Source organism: Pipistrellus kuhlii, unplaced genomic scaffold (assembly GCF_014108245.1).
Source record: "Pipistrellus kuhlii isolate mPipKuh1 unplaced genomic scaffold, mPipKuh1.p scaffold_m20_p_20, whole genome shotgun sequence".
Lineage (NCBI taxonomy): Eukaryota > Metazoa > Chordata > Mammalia > Chiroptera > Vespertilionidae > Pipistrellus > Pipistrellus kuhlii.
In genome coordinates, this window is record NW_023425516.1 from 17,869,365 (window position 1) to 17,890,114 (window position 20,750).

The window sequence follows — 20,750 nt, forward strand, 5'->3', positions numbered from 1 at the left end:
CGTGTTTCCACACTTCCGGTGCCTTAGCCACCCCGCTTCAAGGTGAGGGCCTTCCCCCTGAGTGCAGAGCACCGTGCACTCTAGAAGAGTCCTCCACGTGCAGTATTTCCACACGAACACGGACAGCCACACGGGTAAGGAGGGACGGTGGTGCACACTGAGCAGGAGAAACGGGCTCAGAGCGGGCAGGGGGTGTGACCACAAGGTCACGCGGTGGCAGGAGGACAGGGGCAGTGAGAAACCAGGCAGCCAAGTACACTCGGCCACCTTGAACTCAGACATACATTCACCTCTGCAGAGGGACCCCTGCACGGGGACACCCACCTGCACCCATTGGCAGAGGGCACACAGGAAGCCACACTTCTAAATACACTGCGACTTCCTTTCCATTCTAAAGAGCATGACCCTGGGGTTGAGAGAAACGAAATAACTTGGATCAATGTCCAGGGCAGCACGTCCCAGAGCTGTGAGTGGAACCCAGGACTCACACCAAAGCCCACAGGTGCTGTTGCCACCGGAGCTGGTTGGAGATGGATGTCCATTCAGACTCAATGCCTCTTTCCCGGCACACAGATGGCACCAGTCACCCTCCCCCCGCCCTCGGGCCTGGCTGGGTCTGCTAGGAGCCCAAGGGCTCCTCACTGGATTGCGCAGACTCCCCTTCAAGGGAAGACCTGGCTGCTGAGCACTGACTCTCCGAAACCAAGGCATTTTGTATTAAAAGCATTTCTCGCTCGATGGCAGCCCTGGGAAATCAGATGGGAAGAGAGGTTTCTGGATGCGAAACAAGTAAGATCTGCCAGTGGCCTGCCACGGAGGAAGGCCCAGCGCAGGCAGCGATCTTCTTGTGAAACATCTCGTGTGAAGGGCCCTTGAACCAGACGGTTCGCCGAGCTCCCGGTGGGCGGGTGGAAATGGGCCCGGGCTCCAAGCTGTCCCCGCTTCACCACACGACAGCTTGTAACCCACCAGGCTCCACGCTGGGGTGGCAGCTCTGGAGCTGGAGGAAAAGCCGGCGGCTTCAAACGCCCCCAAGGAAAAAAGGAAAAGCAGCGTGTCCTGTGTAAGCCAGTCCCGAAGGCTCCTTGCGTGGTTGGCGGGGAGACCTGTGATGAATTTTTTCTCGGAGAACTTAGCAGAGAAGTAGGAACATCGGTATTTACCGTAGCTGGAGGTGCAGTCCTCCCCATGGGAAGATGGCCCTCTGGGCCAGCCAGTGGCAGGAGGGTGGGGCAGGGGGCTGGGGGCGAGCCTTGCGGAAGCTGGAGCTCCTGGGAGCAGCTGGCTGGGCCCCATCGCCCACGCAGAGACCATTCTGAAGTGCACCTTCCTCCTCTGGCCGCCCTGCGTGCCCACGCAAAATATGTGCGTACACGCACACACAAAGCACCGCCTCCTCCCCCAACTTGGTCACCAGAAATGTTGCTCTTTAATGAATCAGAACTCAACGGCAACTTTGGCTATTTTATTTTAGCCCTTGGAAACTTGTCTCAAGAAAAAGACACCATGCCATAACCATCAGATGCCATTATTTACCATTGAGCCAAACCGGTCCTGGCTAACATGGCAGTTTTCAAATGGAATCTTCCAGTAAACACTGAGAGGAGACTTTGGTCAATAGCTTCATCCTATGAACTGTACCGCATTATAACGTGTCTGACTGTAATGTAATAGACATGAAACACACACATGAAGGTGGTTCCCTCACACACAGCCACACGGAAGCATGGGTCTGCTTTTGCCCCCCAAATTTTGGAAACTCCCGTTTGGGGACATTCACTCAAGCGGGAGGGGTGCAAAGCAAGGATCTGAGACACACTGGTTGCCTCCCGCACGCAACCTGGGTTCGAGCCTGCACCCTGGAATTTCCAACTCGAGACGGTTCAGTCAACGGGCTGACACTCTACCTGCCGAGCCAAACTGGCCAGGGTTGGGCTCTAAGTTTTGAGTCCGGTTCCAGGATACTTCAGACGAGGTAGCTCTGTGTCCTCCCCCTCCCCCCGCTGTCCCAGCCCTGCCTCCCGGGAGGACCGCTCGGAAGACAGTCCCACTGGGAAGTGGTGTTCCAGGCAGCTTGCAAACAAACCTGCCACCTCTCCGTGCGCTCACACCTCATATCGCCCCCTGCAGGCAGGGCTGGAAAACACTTGGGACAGCTGCGTTCTAGAAAGAATGCTGCCTGTATTTTGTGGCTCACGTTAAGGCTGAGATGTCAGGAGCCGAAGCACCTGTCTGGCCCAGCACTGCCAGTGAATCAAGGTCTTCATTACGGCTCCAGGTCTGCAGACCGAAGAACTACCCCGTCCCCTCCCATCTGTAAAGGAGCATCCAACTCGCAAACGTCACAGCTTCCTGAAAAGGAGCGTTCCCAGGACGGTGGACGGCGTGTTTCTGGGTAAGAAGGCAGCGCTTCCGTGGTGGGTACCGCGCTGGGCTGTTTGGGTCCCGGTGAGGCCCAGTTCACAGTAAGTTCACCCCGTGCTTGAGCAGCTTCTGCTTGGCTTTGCCCGGGAGGCCGAAAGTGGCATCCTGGGGGCTGGGGAAGCCGGAGGTCCGAGGGGCCGACGCCAGCTGCTGGAAGTAGGTTTCCTGGACCGGGTTGCAGCAGGCGTACACGGCCGTGGAGGCGTTTCTAGGACAGGAAGAGAGAAGGTAACAGCCCGCTGCCGCCAGAGCAGATCTCAGACCGCACAGACTGTGTGTGTGCCTGCCTTAGAGGCCCCCAAACTGGAAACGTGGGGAGAGAGCATGTACTTCAGAGTCAGAGAGACAGGGGTTCGAAGCCCGGCCCTGCCACTTTAAAAGAATGTGCCCTGGGGCAAGTCACTGCTATTGCTTGTGCCCCAGTGCCCCCACCTGTGCACTGAGGGGAAATGCACGTGTCCAGATCGTCCCAGGACTAACGGGGATGCTAGTCACACAGCAGGCGCTCCCCTCGGACCTTCCCACTTGCCTTGTGTCCTGCTACTGGTTTCACGGAGAAGCATGGGGGAGAAAGGAGAATTCACTGGGTTACGTACTCAGGTGACAATAATGGTGAAGAGATAGCTGTGACTGGCATGGAGGTGTTTAGGGCATGCGATGGAATGGAAAAGGGACGTGTGAACAGTACATTAGTATGATCCTGTTTTCTAGAAGACTTAAAATAATTAACAGAAATATTAATAGCCTGTATTTCATATAAAAAAACAAACACACACATTAGAAACAAGACTTGGAGTAATATACACCAAACTAACAACAGGGGGTGTCTCTGGGTTGCTGATGGTGAGGGGGAAATGTTGACTTTCTCGACCTGGGAGAAGACAGGACTGTAATGAGCGTGATGATGTGACAGGTACATCACTCGGCATCATTCAGACAAGGAGATGGAGACCCTCCTCCCCAGCAGCCAATGAAAGCTCAGAGGGGGAGGACAGCAGGCGTCCTCACCGTTGTCCCCCAATGTCTACAGCAGGTCTGAGCCCCAGGATGGGACCCCGAAGTACACGACACAGGAAAGCATGCGAGTAGATGACAGCAGCCACCAGGACGAATAAAAGGAGACCCTAAAGGCAGTGACTGGAATGTTCCCCCGCCCGGGCCCCCGGAAGGTGATTCCTGTGCAGGACCGTGAGGTGGCGCGGGGGAGGCTCACCGGAGGGTCATCTCGTACAGCGAGGGCAGCTGGGCAAAGTCTGCGTGCATCAGGCGGACGGCCTGCAGGAAGCGGCGGTCCTGGGCTGTGGCCACCGGGGGCAGGTTGGCTTCCAGAAGAGGACACGGCAGTGAGTGGCGGACTCCCACCCAGGTCCCCCCAACCTGGGCCTGTCGCCTCGGACACGCGTGCAAGTGCCGAGGGGGAGGGACAGAGGCCTGACAGCTGCTGAGCAGCGGCGCAGGCACTGTCCCCGATCATAAGCGGCACCGGCTTGTGGGTATCAATTTTAGGAAGAATCTTATCACAGATATTTGAACATGTGTGTGCTTCTCTCAGACACTGGAGAGACAGCCAAAAAAGGAGCAAGGAGCACGGAGGTGTTTGCTACTGCACATGGGCAGCTCTGGACAGAGCGGCGACATCCTTCCTCCGCTCACGGGGCCCAGTTCTACCCTCCACCCCCTCCAGGCGGTGCTCCGGCTCCTCACCCGTCAGCACGTTCTGGATGCGGTCGTAGTGCGTGAAGTTGTAGGTTCTGCTGGAGGAGGTGGCCTCGTCCCGGGGCAGCGTCTCCTTCAGGTGGACCTCCAGCCCGTTCAGGGACGCCAGGCTGCTGTGGAACTGCGGAGGGGCCCACGGCCACGGCTGCGGTTAACCCGCAGGCCCCACGCCCAGCAAACGCTCAGCCAAACCACCCCTGTGTGGCTACTCCACTTGGCAGGAAGGACGCTGACCAACGTTCTTACCCATTTTTAGAGGAGTGCTACCTTTTGCCCTTATGTTTTAATGCTGTTGTAAAAGTACAGAAAAATACATTTTAAAAGGAAGGAAAAAGCAAAGAAAAACAGCCCATAATCCCACCACCCAGAAACAGCCGCTGTTGTTGGCCCTCACACTTCTCCTTCCAGCTACGACTTCCCACGGAGGCTGCCCGTTTGCACAGCCCCCTGCCCGGACCCCCACCTCCCTGTGCAGGAGGCAGCGGTCAATGATTCTCTCTCATCATTGGTATTTTTTATCTCTCCCCCTCTCTCTGAAATCAATAAAAATACATTTTTAAAGAATCCTTTGTAAACTCTAAGGCGCCACCCTGAGAAGGCATTTTTACAGAAGCAAGAGTATGAAAATCATCCAATGACGTGCACAGTAATTACTAGTGAGCCAGTGCTTCCATGTCTGCCCGGCCTACACACCCTCGCCGATGCCACATCCAGCCCGTTCCGTTTTTGTGTAGCCCGAGAGCTAAGAATAGCTGAGTTTTTATATTTGTACATGGTTGGGGGGGGGGGGGACCCCAAAAGATTAATGTCGTGACACATGAAAATTATTGAGGCTCCAACTTCGTGTCTATAAATAAAGTATTATTGGGACACAGTTATTTACATACTGTCTAAGGTTGTGAGCCGTCACAGCAGAGGTCACTAGTTGTGCAAAGCGGAAAATACCTGCTGTGTGTTCCTTGGCATTAGAAGTCTGCCAACCCCATACATGCTACACACACACAGTCCTCACCACTGCCCTGGAGACACGGAGCTGGGCCTAACTCCTGGCTCCTCCCGCTTCTAGTCGGATGTGAGAGTGCCATCAGGGGCAGAACCAGCGATGCCCGGACACATCCCTCAGAAGCACCGGTTTCCCAGGGAGGGGAGCACCTCCACATCTCACTCTTACCCTAAGCCCAAGCTCACCCCCAGCACACAGACAGCTCAGTGTCCCATCAGTCATGAAGAACTGGTGTGATCCCTGTATGTGAAGGTCAGTGAGAGTCCTTTGGGTTTTGAGCAGGAACTATCAGCAGCTCTATGCTGCCCCCTGGTGGGAGTCTAGTCTGTTCCCTCTGAATTGATCTGATCTCTCCTGCTGCTCCCCCTTCAATCCCTCCACCCACCTCCCAGCCACCCACCCTAGAGATTGGCAGTTGATTCGCTGAAAGACAAGATGGCAAGATGACACCAGGCTGCCTTGCCAGTGAGTGACAGAGCCAGGGAGGGGGTGTGCTCGCTGTCACCTGAGCTGCAGCTTCCCCTTCTGCAGGGCCTTGCTTTTCTAGACTGCAGCGGGCGGAAATCAGGTCTGAGGCGAAAGGGCAATAAAGGCCCTCTCCCCAAATGACGAGGAGGCAGCCTTTGGGTCTGGGCCTTCACCCCAGGCTCACACCAGCAAGCTCATCAGTTATCGCACCCTACTCTCTCCAGTAAGCTGCATTCTCTTCCAGGGGCCTGCCCTAACTGCACCTGACTTAACAGGAAAGCCCCTGGCAGCTGTCCGAGCAACATGGATGGGCTGTGACCCACCAAGGGCGTGCCCACATATCCAGAGCCACACAGGGCGGGCACCTCCCTTTTCCTCCCCTTCCCACCGACCACTCCAAGGTCAGGTCAGTAGGGGACAGAGTAGCTGGGCTGGAGGAGAAACAAGAATTCTTGGCCCGCTACTTGCATTAGGTCTTTATCTCAACAAGGCCTGTTTTCTTGCTGGTGAAATGGGAGCTACAGTGCCTGCCCCAGAACCGTCCCACAGCCTGGCTAAAGGATGGATGTCAAGTGGTTAGCACACACTGAGTCTACAGGATACATCTTACTTCCTTCTTCAAGTGCAGTCTGAACTGGTTTTTCCTTTTCTTTTTTGGGGGGAAGGTAAAAGAGCTGTCATATCTACCTTATTGCACCCAAACACTAGACCTTCAAAATAATTTGTTTACAGCTCGAGGCTGAACAGAAAAGACCATGGAAACCAAAGCCTTCAGGATGTACAGTCCGTGGTCCCTGTGTTGTCAGAGGAGGTGGTGGCGGGGCGCTGGGAGCTGTGGTGGAGGAGGGTTAGGAGCAGAGGAGCACCACTGGTGACAGTGTCTGAGGAAAGAGGGGAGTGGAGCAGGCAGGTCTGCAGAGGAGCAGCCGCCTGGGGCTCTGAGCCCGGAAGCTGCCTTCCCTCTGCCTCTGAGCTGCAAGGTGACTCTCTCCTTTATGGGGGTCACAGCCCTGCATGCTGATGAGACCGGCTTAGAATAATACAGATTTAAGAACAGAAACAAGGCAAGCCCCAGGACACCATCACCCTGCAGCAATTTCAACCTCCTGTTCCTATCGCTACCACTTCCAGGAGGCTGTTACTATAGCAACTGCATCTCCAGGGCAGGCCCCAGAGAAGGAACTGCTGGAAGTGGGGCAGGGCTGGGACCGGTTAGTTAAGAGGAACTTCTGGAGCCCGTTAGGCTTTCGGATGTCCAGGCCTCTGGGAAGGAGCCTCCGGTCCCTGTGGTTCAGTGGTGAGGGGGGCGGGGGTAAGCAGGGAAGAGGAGCTTCTGAACTGACCATGCAGGGACAGACTCCGAGGTTTAGAAGTGAGGCCAGCAGAGGTGGCAATGGCACAACAATGCCGTGTGCGCATGACCACGCTAAAACAGCAGGGCCTGTTGCAAAACAAGCTGTGCCTGGGCTTGCTCTCACTCACCCCACAAGCCCAGGAAGGCAGGTACACACACACACACACACACACACACCCAATCAGCAGGGCCTTTGCACCAGGGCACGCAGCACGGAGGCCTGTCCCCTCCTGCTCGGCCTCAGGGAGCACCTCCCTGCCCGCGTTCCCAGGGCTGGGGCGGCCGAGCACTCACCACCTCCTCGATGGCGGCGCCGTCTCCCATCAGGGGCTCCTCGGCCAGCAGGGCCAGCACCAGCCCTTTGACGCTGTGCGTGTAGAGGCTCATGCGCACCAGCTCTCCCTGGGGTACGGGGGCCGCCCCGGGGGCCGCGCTGTCTGGGGAGGGGCTGTGGTCGGGAAGGCCTGCACAGCCCGAGGGGCACCCCAGGCCGGGGGCTGGGCGGCTCTCCCGAGCCCCATCCCCACGCGGCTCCGTGCCTTCTCCCCGCTCCGGGGGCTCAGTTCCCCTGGAATCCGGGCGAGGCGACGGCGACGGCGACGGCGACGGCGATGGCGACGGAGATGGCGATGGCCTGCCTGTACTTCTGGGGAGGGGGTCTCCCCTGAGAACGGGGGCCTGGCTGCTGTCCCCCGAGAGGTCCTCGCGCTGCTCTAGGGCTCCATTGCGGGCGAGCGCGTCGGGAGCGGAGGGCGAGGGGAGGCCGGCGACGGCTGTGCCCGCAGGCAGGGCCTCCGAGGGTTCGGGGTGGACAGAGGTGCTGACAGATTCCGTGGGACAAGGACCACCGCCATCGGGGACACGCCCATTGGAGACGGCAGGGGAACCGGAGGCTGTTGGCGCCTCCCGAGCTTCTGGAATGTGGATCTCAGACAAGTCCAGCTCCTCGTGCCCCGTCACTGCCCCCGGGGAGCGGCGGCGGCCAGGACTCTGGTCCCGGGCAGCGGCCTGTGGGTCTGCCGGCCGGGCGCCCTCCAGGTCACGGATGGAGAGGCGTCCACGCTCCCCCCTGCCACGTGGCCCAGCGGCGTCCGCGGGCCTGGGCTTAGGGGTGGGCGCCCACGGCCGGGCCACGGCTTCCTCGTGCCCGCCTTCTTTCCGGGCAGAGGGGCTGCCCCCGCTCCGAGGGTGCCGAGCCGAGCGCCCCTGGAGTCCGGCTGGAGGTGCGGGAGGGCTGCGAACAGGGAGAACATGAGGACACAGCGACAGACAGGGCCTTCCCCGGGGAGGCTGACGCACCGCCCCGGTGACGGGGGTGACGGGGGTGACGGGGTGACTGCCAACCACAGGGTTAAAAATGAGGCGATGCCCGGCCCTTGGGGCTTCACTGGTGATGCCAGAATCATCTACTGGGACGGCAGGCCCCCGGATTCAGCCACATCTGGGGTCTGGTATAAGGCACCCTGCACTGCGCATTATACTAACACTGCTTCCGCTTTCACCGAAGCCCAGGAAGTGGGTGTTACTGGGCCCAGTTTATAAAAAGTAAGGCTCAGGTAGTGAATGCACTTGCCCAAGGTCGCAGAGCAGATAAGCAACAGGTTGGGGGCTTGAAACCCACAGCCCTGTCACCACGCTGCTGCCTCGTCTCTCTCTGCTGACGTCCCAGAGGGAGGAGGGATGGGATGCCCCAGGGCTTGCGTGCATAAACCCGTGAAAGGGGCCCCTAAAGCGTGGCTTAAGGAGAAGCCGGTGCTCCCCTACCTGGCCACGGGCTCCCCTGGGAACTCATGGAGACTGGCAGCTTCCTCCTCCGTCACAAAAACAGGCATGACCTGGACGCTCGGGGGCAGGACGGCTCCTGGAATCACAAAGCAACATGGGAGGCCCCCCCCCTGGACCAGAGGAGAGGGGAGTGGCTGTCCTTGGGGTGACACATGTACCCCAATGTGCCGGCTCAGAGAGCAGAGCTGTGACACACGCCTCAGCCCAGACAGAAGCACAGAACTGCGGCCACGGTTTCCGTGGTCGGCAAGGAAGAGCCACGGGGACACTGCTCCCCGCTGAGGAGAGGGCGCACCGGTGGAGGAAAACTCAGTGGCACGTAAGACGCCCACCGGGCAAAAGCAGTTCCAGCTGACCGCAGGAATGTGCCCCGACTCATGCTTCTAAGCACAGACAACCCTCCCGGGCACGCGTCCAGTCCCGCACGGGTCCTCCGGGCGCTGGCCATTCGTCCTCTCCCTCCAGGGGGACCCGTCTGAGCCGTCTCGCTCCCGTGAGTTGAGGAATTGGAAGTGGGAGCTAACAGGTGCGCCCACACAGTGCGGCATATAAAAACCTATTATAGAACTGTAACTTATTAACCAACGGTTAACATTACTAACCGGCATCACCCAGTAAGTTAGTTTTTAAAGAAGCTGCGCCTAAAATTACGAGCCTTATTTGCCATTAGCGTTTCCATGGCTAGCTTTGTCCTCGAAGCTCTGTTCCATCCGTTTCCCTAACCTTCCGAGCAGATGAAATGCCATTTGGGACACGTTCACAGGACTCTCTAGGGACAGGCAGCATAAAGGATGCATCCTCAATGCACCTCCCGACTCACCACGCTCCTGCAGGGCATGCCCTCCGGTGGGTATTCTCTGAAAGTAAACACACACACAAGGTGGCGCTGGTACCACGCTCCTCCTCGCTGACCATCGGGACTGACTAGGCCGTCTGCTCATAAAGTAAGTTTGTCCCCGACGCCCCTGTCCCTCTGGGGCGGAAGTTGCCAGCCAGGTGGTGGCTGAGCCATACCTGGTCCCAAGGTGCAGCTCGATGAAGCAGGACCTTGGCCGTGAGGGAGGGCGGGAGCTGGGTGCTCACAATCCTGGGAGGTCAGACAGGAACAAGGACAGCGTGAAAAGACTCCTCACCCCCCACGTTGGCCGGATCTTGGGGACACAGCTGGTAAAGCCCTCATGGAGGGCGCTCTGGCGACTTCCATTAAAATTGTAAATGTCCCAACCCTTTGACTGGCTTGTACCAAGAAATATGCAGAATTTTCATTACAGAGAAAAAAAAGGTAAGATTAAAAAATAAAATAAAAAAGGTAAACAACTTAAATTTCCATCAAAAAGAGAACAGTTAAATTAATCACTTAACTATTCACAAATTATTAAATTAATATTTAAATTAACTAATAAACGTGCAGCTACTATGAAGTAGACCAAAATGGACTGAGAAAATCTCGCGGCTGGGAACACGCCCCCAGGGGCGTGGAGAGTTCCTCCGGCCTCACATCCCCCCGCCATCAGAAAGCTCTGGGCACAGGCTCAGCCCGGCCTGCCCTGGGCTGTGAGGGCGAGCCCTCCAGCAGGAGAGGCCCTGGAAGATGCGTGGAGGGCCTCTTGGGCACTCAGGCTCATGTGCGTGAGAGGATTGAGATCTCGGAGCCAAGCAAGGGACAGCACAGACAAGAGGCTGCAGGAGTCAGAGGAGAAGCACCACCACCGCTTTGCAGAGCAGAGCTGCAGTCACAGGAGGATGCCGCAGGCCCCGCCCCCTCCCTGAGGATGCCGCAGGCCCCGCCCCCTCCCTGAGGATGCCACAAGCCCCGCCCCCTCCCTGAGGATGCCACAAGCCCCGCCTCCTCACCGACATGCCCCTGCTGTGACCTTGGCGCCTTTGCACTACCATCACCTAGAGACTGACAACTAGAAATGCGTGCCCTGTCCTGAGAACTCTAAGATCTCTTTAAACTGCCTTTGCCCCTGGATGCACGGAACAGACTGACAGCTGTCAGAGGATGAAAGAAGATGAAGGATTAGCCAGAAAACAAACGCATATCACATAGACACGGACAACAGTAGTGATAGGTGGGGAGGAGGTGGAGATGGGCAAAGGGGTAAATGGGGACGGAAAGAGATCGGGGCGATGGGCACAGGATGCCGCGTGCAGATGGTGTTTTATTGAGTTGTACACTTGAAACCTATATGGTTTTGTGAACCGATGTCACCCCAATAAATTCAATAAATAAATAAACGCCTGGCTTTTCTATTCCTGTTTTCTGGACACAGCAGTGTCCAATGTCCCAGCTTTGCTCAAAGACAGGTACCTAGCCTCAATCAAGTCTGACCTACCTCCTGATACTTGCCAAACCAGCCAGCTGGGAACTGGCCTTAGATGGAGCTCCTGCCTACAGCCTGGGGCAGCATGATCTGGCCCCAGGGGCTGCAGCAGGGGACGGGGGCGGGGGGCGGGGGGGAGGTTCTGGTGATACTCACAGGCCTTTGTAGAGGATGCAGCCGGCTAGCACGTGAGGGCAGCGCTGGCAGGTCTGCAGGATGAGGGCCGCCTTCAGCAAGAGCAGGGGCTCCACCTGGCAGGGCAAGAAGCATGCCCACAAGTTAGCAAGCTTCCAGTCAGGGAGGGGGAGGCGAAGGGGGTTGGAGAATGTGGGCAGGTCCTAACCCAAAGCCTGGAAAAAGGAGACCGTGTCACCTGGTAAAATCCCTTCGCCACCAAATGCCAAGTTCCTGGTGGGCACAGTGAACAGGGCATGTGGCTGTGCCCAGGGGACACACGGACTTGACCAGGAGACCCTCCCTATCCATGCTGACGGCAGCAGGCAGGAGGCCTGCAGGTTCAAGTGCAGGTCATGGTGCCAGGTGACACCCACCCCGCTGCCCCCCCATCCTCCCTCTGAAGCACGTGCCCCCCAGGACCAGCTGCTGGATGTCTGAGGGGCCCAGAAGTCTCTTCCATGACGTGAAGTGAAAACATCACGGCTTTCACCCAGGATAGTCCCTGAAAACACTGCACAGTGAGGATGTGCCGCTCATTGAGCTGCACAGTGCAGGCGGCCAGGCCAGCCACACGGGCAGCCTACGTGTCCCTGAATGCCCGTGGCAAACGGAGTGGCTCAGAGGTGAAACCCTCCTCAGCCACTCCCTCCCAGCACAGTGTTAGCACTGGGCACTTCTGATGGTGAGAATAATTGTATCATTTATTGTTATCAAGGGAGAAGGGGACTTTCAGATGACTTAGTTCAACATCTCTAGGACATTAATAATAGTAATACCGTTACTGAGTATTTACTTTGTGTCATTTAGGTATTGTCTTGTTTCATCATCAAAACAGTTCAGGGAGGCGGGTGCTATGACCCCATTTTATGGAGAAGAAGACTGAGGTTCCGAGAGGCGCCTTGATTTGTCCAGGCTCACACAGCTGGTGAGCAGCGCCATGGAATTTAGTGCAGTCTTAACTACTGTGACCGAGAAATGCACATCCATCACCTCTCTCCCTGTGCAGTTCATTTCAAGGGGAAAAGACAGAGGTGTCAAGCTCGATTCCCATAACGGGACAGGAGAAGGGGAGGAGAGAGTTACTTTGGTCCGGTCCAGGTTCCAGAGGGAAGTGAAGATCTTATGCAGATCGCTGGTGTTTTTCAGAATTTGTTCAATGAAGGCGTCCCACTCGGCGCTCAGTTCCTCCTGAGAACAGTTCTGAAACAGAAACAGCCTGAGCCCGGGAGCAGAGGTTCTGAGAGACACCTCTTCGGTAAGGATCCCGACTACTGCCAGCTAACTCCTCACACGGAAACTGGCGAAGGGAGGGGAGCTTCCTCTGAGCTTCCTACCCTGACAGCCTCCCCATCACTCTTTCCACCTACCCTGGGGGGAGGAGATGGAGGTCAACGCTTGGAATGAACGTGACCCTCACCACTGGGTCAGAGGCATCTGAGAGGGGCTCCCTGAATCCCTGACCTGGTGGCTGGATACTGTGTGTTTGTGTAGAATGGAACAGACCCTAGAGAAAGTGCTGCGTTTCAGCAATATCGGTTTTGCCACATGAAGGCTCCCCGATACCTTGTAAGCCAGAGAGACAGGTCCATTGTAAAAGTTAAAAAATCCAATGAGCTGGTGCAGAAACTGCTGGCAGCTGACATCGGAGAGCTCCACGGCACAGCCCAGCACCTGTAAGGACGGAAGCGGGGACAGGCATTTAATGTATTGACTCCGGGCCCCGAATCCCTGCATCCAGGGCTCGCTGCAGCCAGACTCCAGGGCCCATGGAATCTGACCTACTGCCCAGCCCCACGCCCTCACTCCGGCCAAGAACGATGGACACATCGCCCACCCTGAAATGCCCTCCTTCCTGCTCATTGCCCAGGGCCCTCGTCCCTTCAGTGCCCGTCAGATCCAGCACTCCACGCCGCTCGCCCTGACCACCGGGCCAATGCTGACCTCTTTTCGGACCCAGCGCATCTTAGGCCTGATATGTGGACACTGAAGGTCTAATCCGGGTCACTGCAAACCCCAAGAGCCCCGCCTCCCCCGAGCTGGGCCAAGGGCCCTGAGAACGGAAACTGTCTAAATCCCCGCGTCCCAGAGCTCCCGGATGCTGGGGGCAGCATCCTTCCATACACACAGACTCCGCTGGAAAGCATCTCGCCCCATATGTTCAAAGAGCCTGAAAGAAATTCATGTTCTTTGACTCAGCAATTCTACCTCGAGGAATCTTTCCTAAGGGAATCATCAGACACTTAAACAAAGGAGCAAGCAAACCCTGGCAGGAAGGAACATTTAAAAACTCCCTCTGAACATATGCTCCGCTGAGGCAAGGACCTTTGTTTTCTTCCTGATGTAACCCCGAGAGTTAGCGCTTCATCGACGTGCCCCACCTGAGCCTGCTGCTTCCCCGGCTGAGCTAGAGATCAGACGCGATTCTCATCATAACCCACCAGCTTTGCTTTAGAAAATGACACACTGATTCTACTCCAGGGACACACAGGACCCGCAATGGCCCAAGCTAACTTGCAAAAGAAAAAGGTAAGACCACTTACCCTACCTGATTCTCAAAGGTGTGCTACCTTCTGAGATCTTATAAAATTAACATATACCTACCCAAGACCCACAATTCCAAAGAGACCAATGGAAGGACAGGCAACCCAGAAATACAGCCTCGCTTACGTGGCCCCTGACCTTTGACAGGGAGTTTTGCAACAATGGTGCTGGAACCACCGAGTAGTACGGAACCAGAGGGCCCTTCACCTCTACTTCACATCCAAACACAAACAGTAACCCAAGACGGACTGCAGACTCCCATTTAAAAGCGAACACTATAAACTTCCCCCCAAAATGGGAACATCTTCTCCAATGAGGTAGGCAACGGTTTTAGACAGGATGCAGAAAGCAATAACCGGAAGATGGATAAATTCGACTTCACTGAAATGAAAACCATCTGCTCATCAGAAGGCATCATTAGGAAAATTAATAGGAGTGCTGCAAAGTGGGAGAAGATATCTCTAAAATGGGTGTCTGACAAAGAACTTGTATCCAGGATATATATATATAAAAAAAAACAACAACCCTACCATCAATTAAGAAAAAAACAATTTACAAAATGGACAAAAGCTTTGGGTACACACTTCGCAAAGGAAGATGTACAAATGGCCTTAAGCCCGTGAAAAAGCCTTAATACCATTAGTCATTAGGGAAATGAAATGGAACTACAATGAGCTACCCTGGCACATCCGGCAGAATGGCTAAAATTAAACATCTGCCCGCATTGGTGCTGACGAAGATGTAAAATAACCGGAATTCTCACATGTACAAAGATATTTACTCACGAGAAATGAAGACTTATGTCCATGAAAAAGACTCATATAGGAATGTTCCTAGGAACCTTATTCTTTTTAAAAATATATTTTATTGATATTTTACAGAGAGGAAAGGAGAGAGAGATAGAGAGTTAGAAACATCAATGAGAGCGAAACATCAATGAGAGCGAAACACCGACCAGCTGCCTCTTGTACACAGGCTTTATCACCCAGACAAAGACTCATGGTACAGGCACTGGTTCTGCCTGCTGAACTCACCCAAAGGTAATCTCCATCCACCTTGATGGCGAACTTCAGTTTCCGCAGACGAATGAGGGTGGGAGGAGCGCCGGAGATGTCAGAGATGCAGCGGGCCACGCCAGCAATCTGGCCACAGAGCAACTCCTGTTGGTCAAGCAGGGTCTACGGGAAAGCAGCAAATTTCAGACAGGAAGTTGAAATTGCTAGATTCTCGCGTCATTCCTTAGAGCAGAGTCTGCAGGCCAGATCCAGTTGGCGGCCTATTTTCATATGGCCTGTGAACTAAGAATCTTTTTTTAAGGGTTGTCAAAACAACAATGAAGAATAGTGATGAGGACCATCTGTGGCTTCTTACAAAGCCTAACATACTTCGCTGCTTTCAGACAAAGTCCTGAACACCCGTGCCTGAACACCCACAGTGAACACATCAGATGATCCACAGAACTGCATTTTTCTTCTGGGATTACACCTTATAATTTAACCCCGGGCATGGATAGAAGCAGGAGCCTTTCAACCCTATTCAAATCCCCTGCAGAGTGGCCAGAGCAGCCGAGATTAATCCCAATTACCCAAGTCAGAGGGTAATCACATGAGTGAATTTAATGGATCTTGGCATTAACTCAGCTGCGGGGCAGCCAAACATTATGTGATGAGCAGAAAATGTACACACCACCTATGAAGAATTCTTGCCTAAAAGAAATGAACTTAAACCTCACAAAGGCTCTGGACCTTAACCCAGGTTTAAAGGAAACCCAGTGGATAGAAGACATTAAATGACACCACCAGGAGGGAATCATCAGCAAACCCAGAGCGGGAACAAGGTCACATTCTATTGCACAAATGGCCTGGTTTCTTTTTTTCTTTTCTTTTTTTATTAAAATATATTTTATTGATTTTTTTACAGAGAGGAAGGGAGAGGGATAGAAAGCTAGAAACATCAATGAGAGAGAGTCATCAATCAGCTGCCTCCTGCACACTCCCTACTGGGTATGTGCCTGCAACCAAGGTACATGCCCTTGACCGGAATCGAACCTGGGACCCTTGAGTCTGCAGGCTGACATTGAGCCAAACTGGCTAGGGCTGGCCTGGTTTCTTCCTCATTCAATGGATAGAGCGGGAAAGGGGATGGGTGGGTGAGGACTGCTACACGGTAAAAGGGACTCAACACACAAAATAACCAAATAAAACAGTGAACCTTGATTGGGTCCTGATCAGGAAAAATAGCCAGAAAGGGGGAAGGAGAGAAGGAAACTAGGTCTAGGCCCCATCTAAGTAATCGGGCAAAATTTGAATATAGACACTATCTGAGATATTAAGGAATTATTGTAACTGTTGTTATGTGTGATTTTAAATTAAAAAGTCCTTTTCGGTTAGAGAGGTTACTTGATACCGATGAGATAACACAATGTCTAGGATTTGCTGCAAAATACCCCAAGAATAAAAGGGCAGAGAGTTTAGGTTGGGTCATAAGAATTGGCCAAGTGTTGATAACTGTTAAAGCTGGTGACAGGCATGTAAGGGTTCCTGATACTTTTGTGTATGTTTGAATAAAAGTTTTTTGTTTTTTTGTTTTTTTTAACGAGCTGATCAAAAATTGGGAGCATGGGGCAGACAGAAAATTGTGGTGGTACCAGCCAGCCAGGTAAGATGGCAGCCCTGAGCTGCCTGGGAGTTCAAAGACCGGAACAAGAACTACCACGACTAAGATTAAGAGAGTAGAAGCGTCAAGGGCCTGGGTCATCCACAGAAAGCTGCCCCGATGTAAACCCTATACTTCCGAAAAGTCACCAGGGTGAGGCCTACGTTCTGTTCTGTGGATGCCCGCGAAACAGTGCAGGCTGCGTGGCTAACCTGGGAAGGATAGAAGTAACAAATGCCGGCTCTCGTCGGATCGCCTTCTTCCTTCACCTTGGAACCATCGTAAAGGAAAAAATAGTTCCACCTGGCGAGAGAACAGAGGGAACCGTTGCGTTTCATCCGGGGCCAGCCGGAGGCACGGCCCCCATTTCCCAGCCCACGTGAGCTCGTTACTCGGTGTTTGCCAAGCCTCTGGTGGCCCCCCAGGAAGAAGAACCCAGCGGCTGCAAACAGATAAAGCCATTTCTTAAGTGCACTTGAGTCGAACTAAAAATATGCCTCTACCCAGCAGGCAGACCATCTGTGAGGAAGACAGGAAAGAGGGGTGCCCACAGCCTCTTATGGGAGCTGTGGAGCCTGAACTGCTAACCACATGGTTTGGTGAACTGTCTTTCCAGGCCCCAAGTGAGTCAGAATGTCTCAGAAGCACTCCGCACAATGGGCACAGCCATCTCCCGAAATAGCCCTTCTAAACGAATCCAGATTCCTAGATTTCATTTAACAAATATCACCGAGGACTAAGTGTGTGCTGGGCCCCGGCGATAAAGGGAGGAAATAAACTGCACGTTTCAATGCAGGGAAAACGGGGCCCTTTAAAGGTCACAGAGAAGCACCGGGCCCCTCTCTGCCTACAAAACCTGACGAGGATTAGCTCACACACGATCCCTCATCAAACGGCAGATGCCCAGAGGAATCCCTCTTCTCAATCTCCATAACCCGCTGTTCTCCCTAGTCTTATAGTCTGCTCTGCCATCCTATATAAGACTAATATGCAAATTGTCCCCTCGACCGGGAGTTCGACCAGTGGGCGGGGCCAGCCAGCCAACCACCCGTGGCCCCCTCCCCCCAGCTGGCCTCATCCCTGATGGGCCCTCTGATTGGGGTGGGCCGGCCAGACCCCACCCATGCATGAATTCGTGCACCAGGCCTCTAGTATAATTATAACCACCTCTTTAAGATCCCAAGGCAAACTCCACAAAGGCTTGCCTGAGTTTTACTTCCAAACCTAGAGCCTAAGGAGGAGGAGCTGTGACTCGCTGTCACCTGTGATCTTCCCCCTGAACCCCCTCCCTATCCCCCTCTCTGGCTCCCACCTTATCTTTCTGATCACAAGCACTGACTCAGTTTCCAGTCCCGCCCGCCTTCTTGAGTTCCAGATGCGCTACTGGCGTCAGGGCAGGTCCAGATCAGAAAGCCCCCAAAGTGTTTCAGACTCAACTGAAGCCTGGCCAAGCCCCTTCCCACGGTGTAATTCTGCAGCGCAGCCATTTAACTTTCAAAAGTGAGGGCTCCAACGCCCACATTATCATCAAAGCTGGAGGCATGATCGGCCACGATTATCATCTGTGCAATCTACCAACAATGCTCGCCTCGCTGGAAGGCTGGAAGAAGCTTGCAAAGTTACCACACACCAGCTTTGGTGGGAAACGGCTCACCTGTTAGACTCAGCTGCACTGAAGGAAATCGCCCCCCCCCCCTTTTTTTTTCCTTAATAAAATCAAGACAATCTGGCTGGGGATGTTCAGTTAACCCAAATCCCAGTCCGGCAGCCTGGCAGGAACTTAAGCCCCAGCAGGCCTTGCTACTCACCAGGAGGCTGACTTCCTCTCTGTTGAGGCGGCCATTTACTTTCAGGTGGCTCGCATCCTCTTTATTTGGATTTTCTTTCCAGTTATGGCCTCTTCCTCCCCAGCAGGGACTGTTCCTCTGTGTCCCCGATCCAGGGAGGCCAGACGCGGGAGGTCTGAAGTGTTTTTGGTCCCAACTGTCACTTGCTTTGTTTTTATTCAACGTGAAAGTGCCACTTCCCTCCTGGCAAGCCCTTCAGTGCCATGGATGCCTCTGAGAACCCTGGGAGAGAATAGAATAAAGCCAGAGAGTTCTACCAGCAAAGCCAGCACCGCTAATCTGGCCCCGTGAGCATCAGCTCTCTGCAGAATGACCCCGCCAAAGAGCTGGCCAGGGAAGCGCGACAGGGGAGATGCACTGCTGAAGGCGCTGTTCTGGGGCGATTTCTAGCCTGTGTGCTTCAAAGCCATTCTGAAGACGCTTTTAAACTTTTTGAAGCTTCCTGTTCAAACATCAGTGCCTTAGCCCTAAAATAAACACAAGGAATAGATTATCTCTGAAACCCACAAAAAGGGCGTGTGACCCAGCGTGGTTAAGCAAATGGTAGACTTCAAAAGAGCTTTCTAGAAAGTCAAAAACAGTTTAAAAAAAGAGAGAGAGAGGGTAGCAGGACTTCATATCCTTTAGTTCTTGAACAGTGATGTCTCATGGAAGAAACAGTTAAGAAGCTCTGGTGTCAAGGAGCGTGTTCAAATGAGGCAGTTGCTGTAGTAATAATGGGACTCAAATTAAGGAATTGTCCCCATGACAGCTCAGAAGTAACCCGAACATGTGGAAGTCCAGAGCTGGGCAAGTTTCCAAAAGATGCAGTGAGAATTTTTTTTTTGAATTTTTTTTATTGATTTTTTACAGAGAGGGATAGAGAGTTAGAAACATCGATGAGAGAGAATCATCAATCAGCTGCCTCTTGCACACCCCCTACTGGGGATGTGCCCGCAACTAAGGTACATGCCCTTGACCGGAATCGAACCCGGGACCTTTCTGAGCCAAACCGGTTTCGGCTGCAGAGAGAATTTAACAAGTGGCTTTCAAGCTCCTCCCACCAGAGGAGACACCTCAGACCACCAGGGCATCGCAGGGTCTGAACGGTGGGACCCTGGCACCATTCATCTAATCCTGATCTCTGGACAGTGGGTCAGCGGCGCAGGAAAAATCCCCTCCACCGGCCCTAACCAGGGAGCTCATTTGATTACAACAGTCACCATGATACACCGAGGTTTTGGATTCCATCTCCAGTCAGGGCACATACAAGAGGCAACCAATGAATGCATGAGTGGGTAGAGCAACCGGTGGGTGTTTCTCTCTCTCTCTCTCTCTCAAATCAATCAACCAATAAAAAACTACCTGGACTGTCTGCTTATTCCCTCCAGAGATCGGGGGTTCACACTGTTAAACTGATCCTTCCACTAAGCTAACCTGGCCTCCCAGTAGCCTCTACACACAGCTCTGCGTACCACTGTCCAGGAAAATTACATGAGGCCTATTCCTTCCACAAGACAAGTTGGTGCATCCAAATTGTATGCCTACTGTCACTTTCTACAAGACAAATGCCCTCGGGGACATGGTTCCAATGCTCGCTCACCATCTGTCCTCATCCTGGGAGCACCATGGAGTTTTTTAAAGCTCCTTAGGTAGAGAGATGTCCCTAGAGAGGGCCCCACTGATGGCCTGTACAATCTCTAATCTTTCCTCAACTCTCAATATCTTGGGGTGGGCCTCCATGGGATCACGCTCGTAGTTTCTTGGAAGCGTATCCGGATGCCTGGGGAGAGGCATCTAAGCTCTCGGAACCAAGGACAGCGGCCTGAAACCCCCTACCTACCCCCTTGTTCCCCGGGGGACTGGGCCCCACACTGCCAAGTCCCCTCTCTCATCTCTGAAAGGTCCACAAGAGGCCGGTATTGGCCCTGGGGTAAGGCAGGGGTTGGAATGTGACCACAGAAGGCGCAGGCAGCCTGGGAAGTGGCAGCAACGACCCAGGAAGTCCAAGAGTTGCCAGCTATGACCCGAGGGTGGCGGTGGCGGTGGTGTAGGAAGCGGCCTCAGCAGGTCAGCGGGGCAGGAAGCGATCGGTTACCGTCTAGGGCAGAGGAAGTGTCTGGCCTCGGCGCAGGGGGCTGGGAGTTGGTTGGCAAAGGCACGGGGGGCCCTGTGGGCCGGGCCATCGCGCAGGGAGGCCGCGATGCGGCGCTCTCGGACGCGGTCCCTCCCCTCAGAGCCCCCGCGCTGCCCGCCCGCCAGAAAAGCCCGGCAGCCCGAAGATCGGGGTTCGGGATCCGGAGCGCAGGCGGCAGCGAGGCGCCAGCGAACCCTCCGCCCCCCAGTCCCCCCAACCCCGTACCTAAGCGCGCGGCAGAACGGCCCCGGGATCACGCGCTGCCGGCGCCTCCCGCCCCCTAAAGGCTCCCCGGGGCCGGCGCGCGGTGATGACGTAGCCGAGCGCGCCGCGCTCC

The 20,750-nt window shown here is 54.5% G+C and overlaps 1 protein-coding gene across 7 annotated transcripts; it reads right to left on the reverse strand.

Annotated features, from left to right (window-relative positions):
* Positions 1-1,564: 1,564 nt before the first annotated feature.
* HPS4 (HPS4 biogenesis of lysosomal organelles complex 3 subunit 2) lies at positions 1,565-20,734 on the reverse strand. Of its 7 annotated transcripts, none has more exons than XM_045585655.1 (15): positions 20,639-20,734; positions 18,259-18,764; positions 16,663-16,753; positions 14,830-14,973; positions 12,818-12,925; positions 12,338-12,454; positions 11,234-11,328; positions 9,765-9,837; positions 9,571-9,607; positions 8,730-8,826; positions 7,605-8,199; positions 7,260-7,559; positions 4,129-4,261; positions 3,638-3,746; positions 1,565-2,632 (listed from the first exon to the last, which is right to left on the reverse strand). In XM_045585655.1, the coding sequence occupies exons 2-15, from the start codon at positions 18,291-18,293 to the stop codon at positions 2,461-2,463; spliced, it is 2,106 nt and encodes a 701-aa protein (XP_045441611.1). In that variant the 5' UTR covers positions 18,294-18,764; positions 20,639-20,734; the 3' UTR covers positions 1,565-2,460. The 7 variants fall into 7 exon arrangements, with proteins under 7 accessions (XP_045441611.1, XP_045441610.1, XP_036305691.1 ...); XM_045585654.1 differs by adding an exon at positions 2,954-2,964 and having other exon boundaries at positions 7,260-8,199; XM_036449798.2 differs by having other exon boundaries at positions 7,260-8,199.
* Positions 20,735-20,750: the final 16 nt, after the last annotated feature.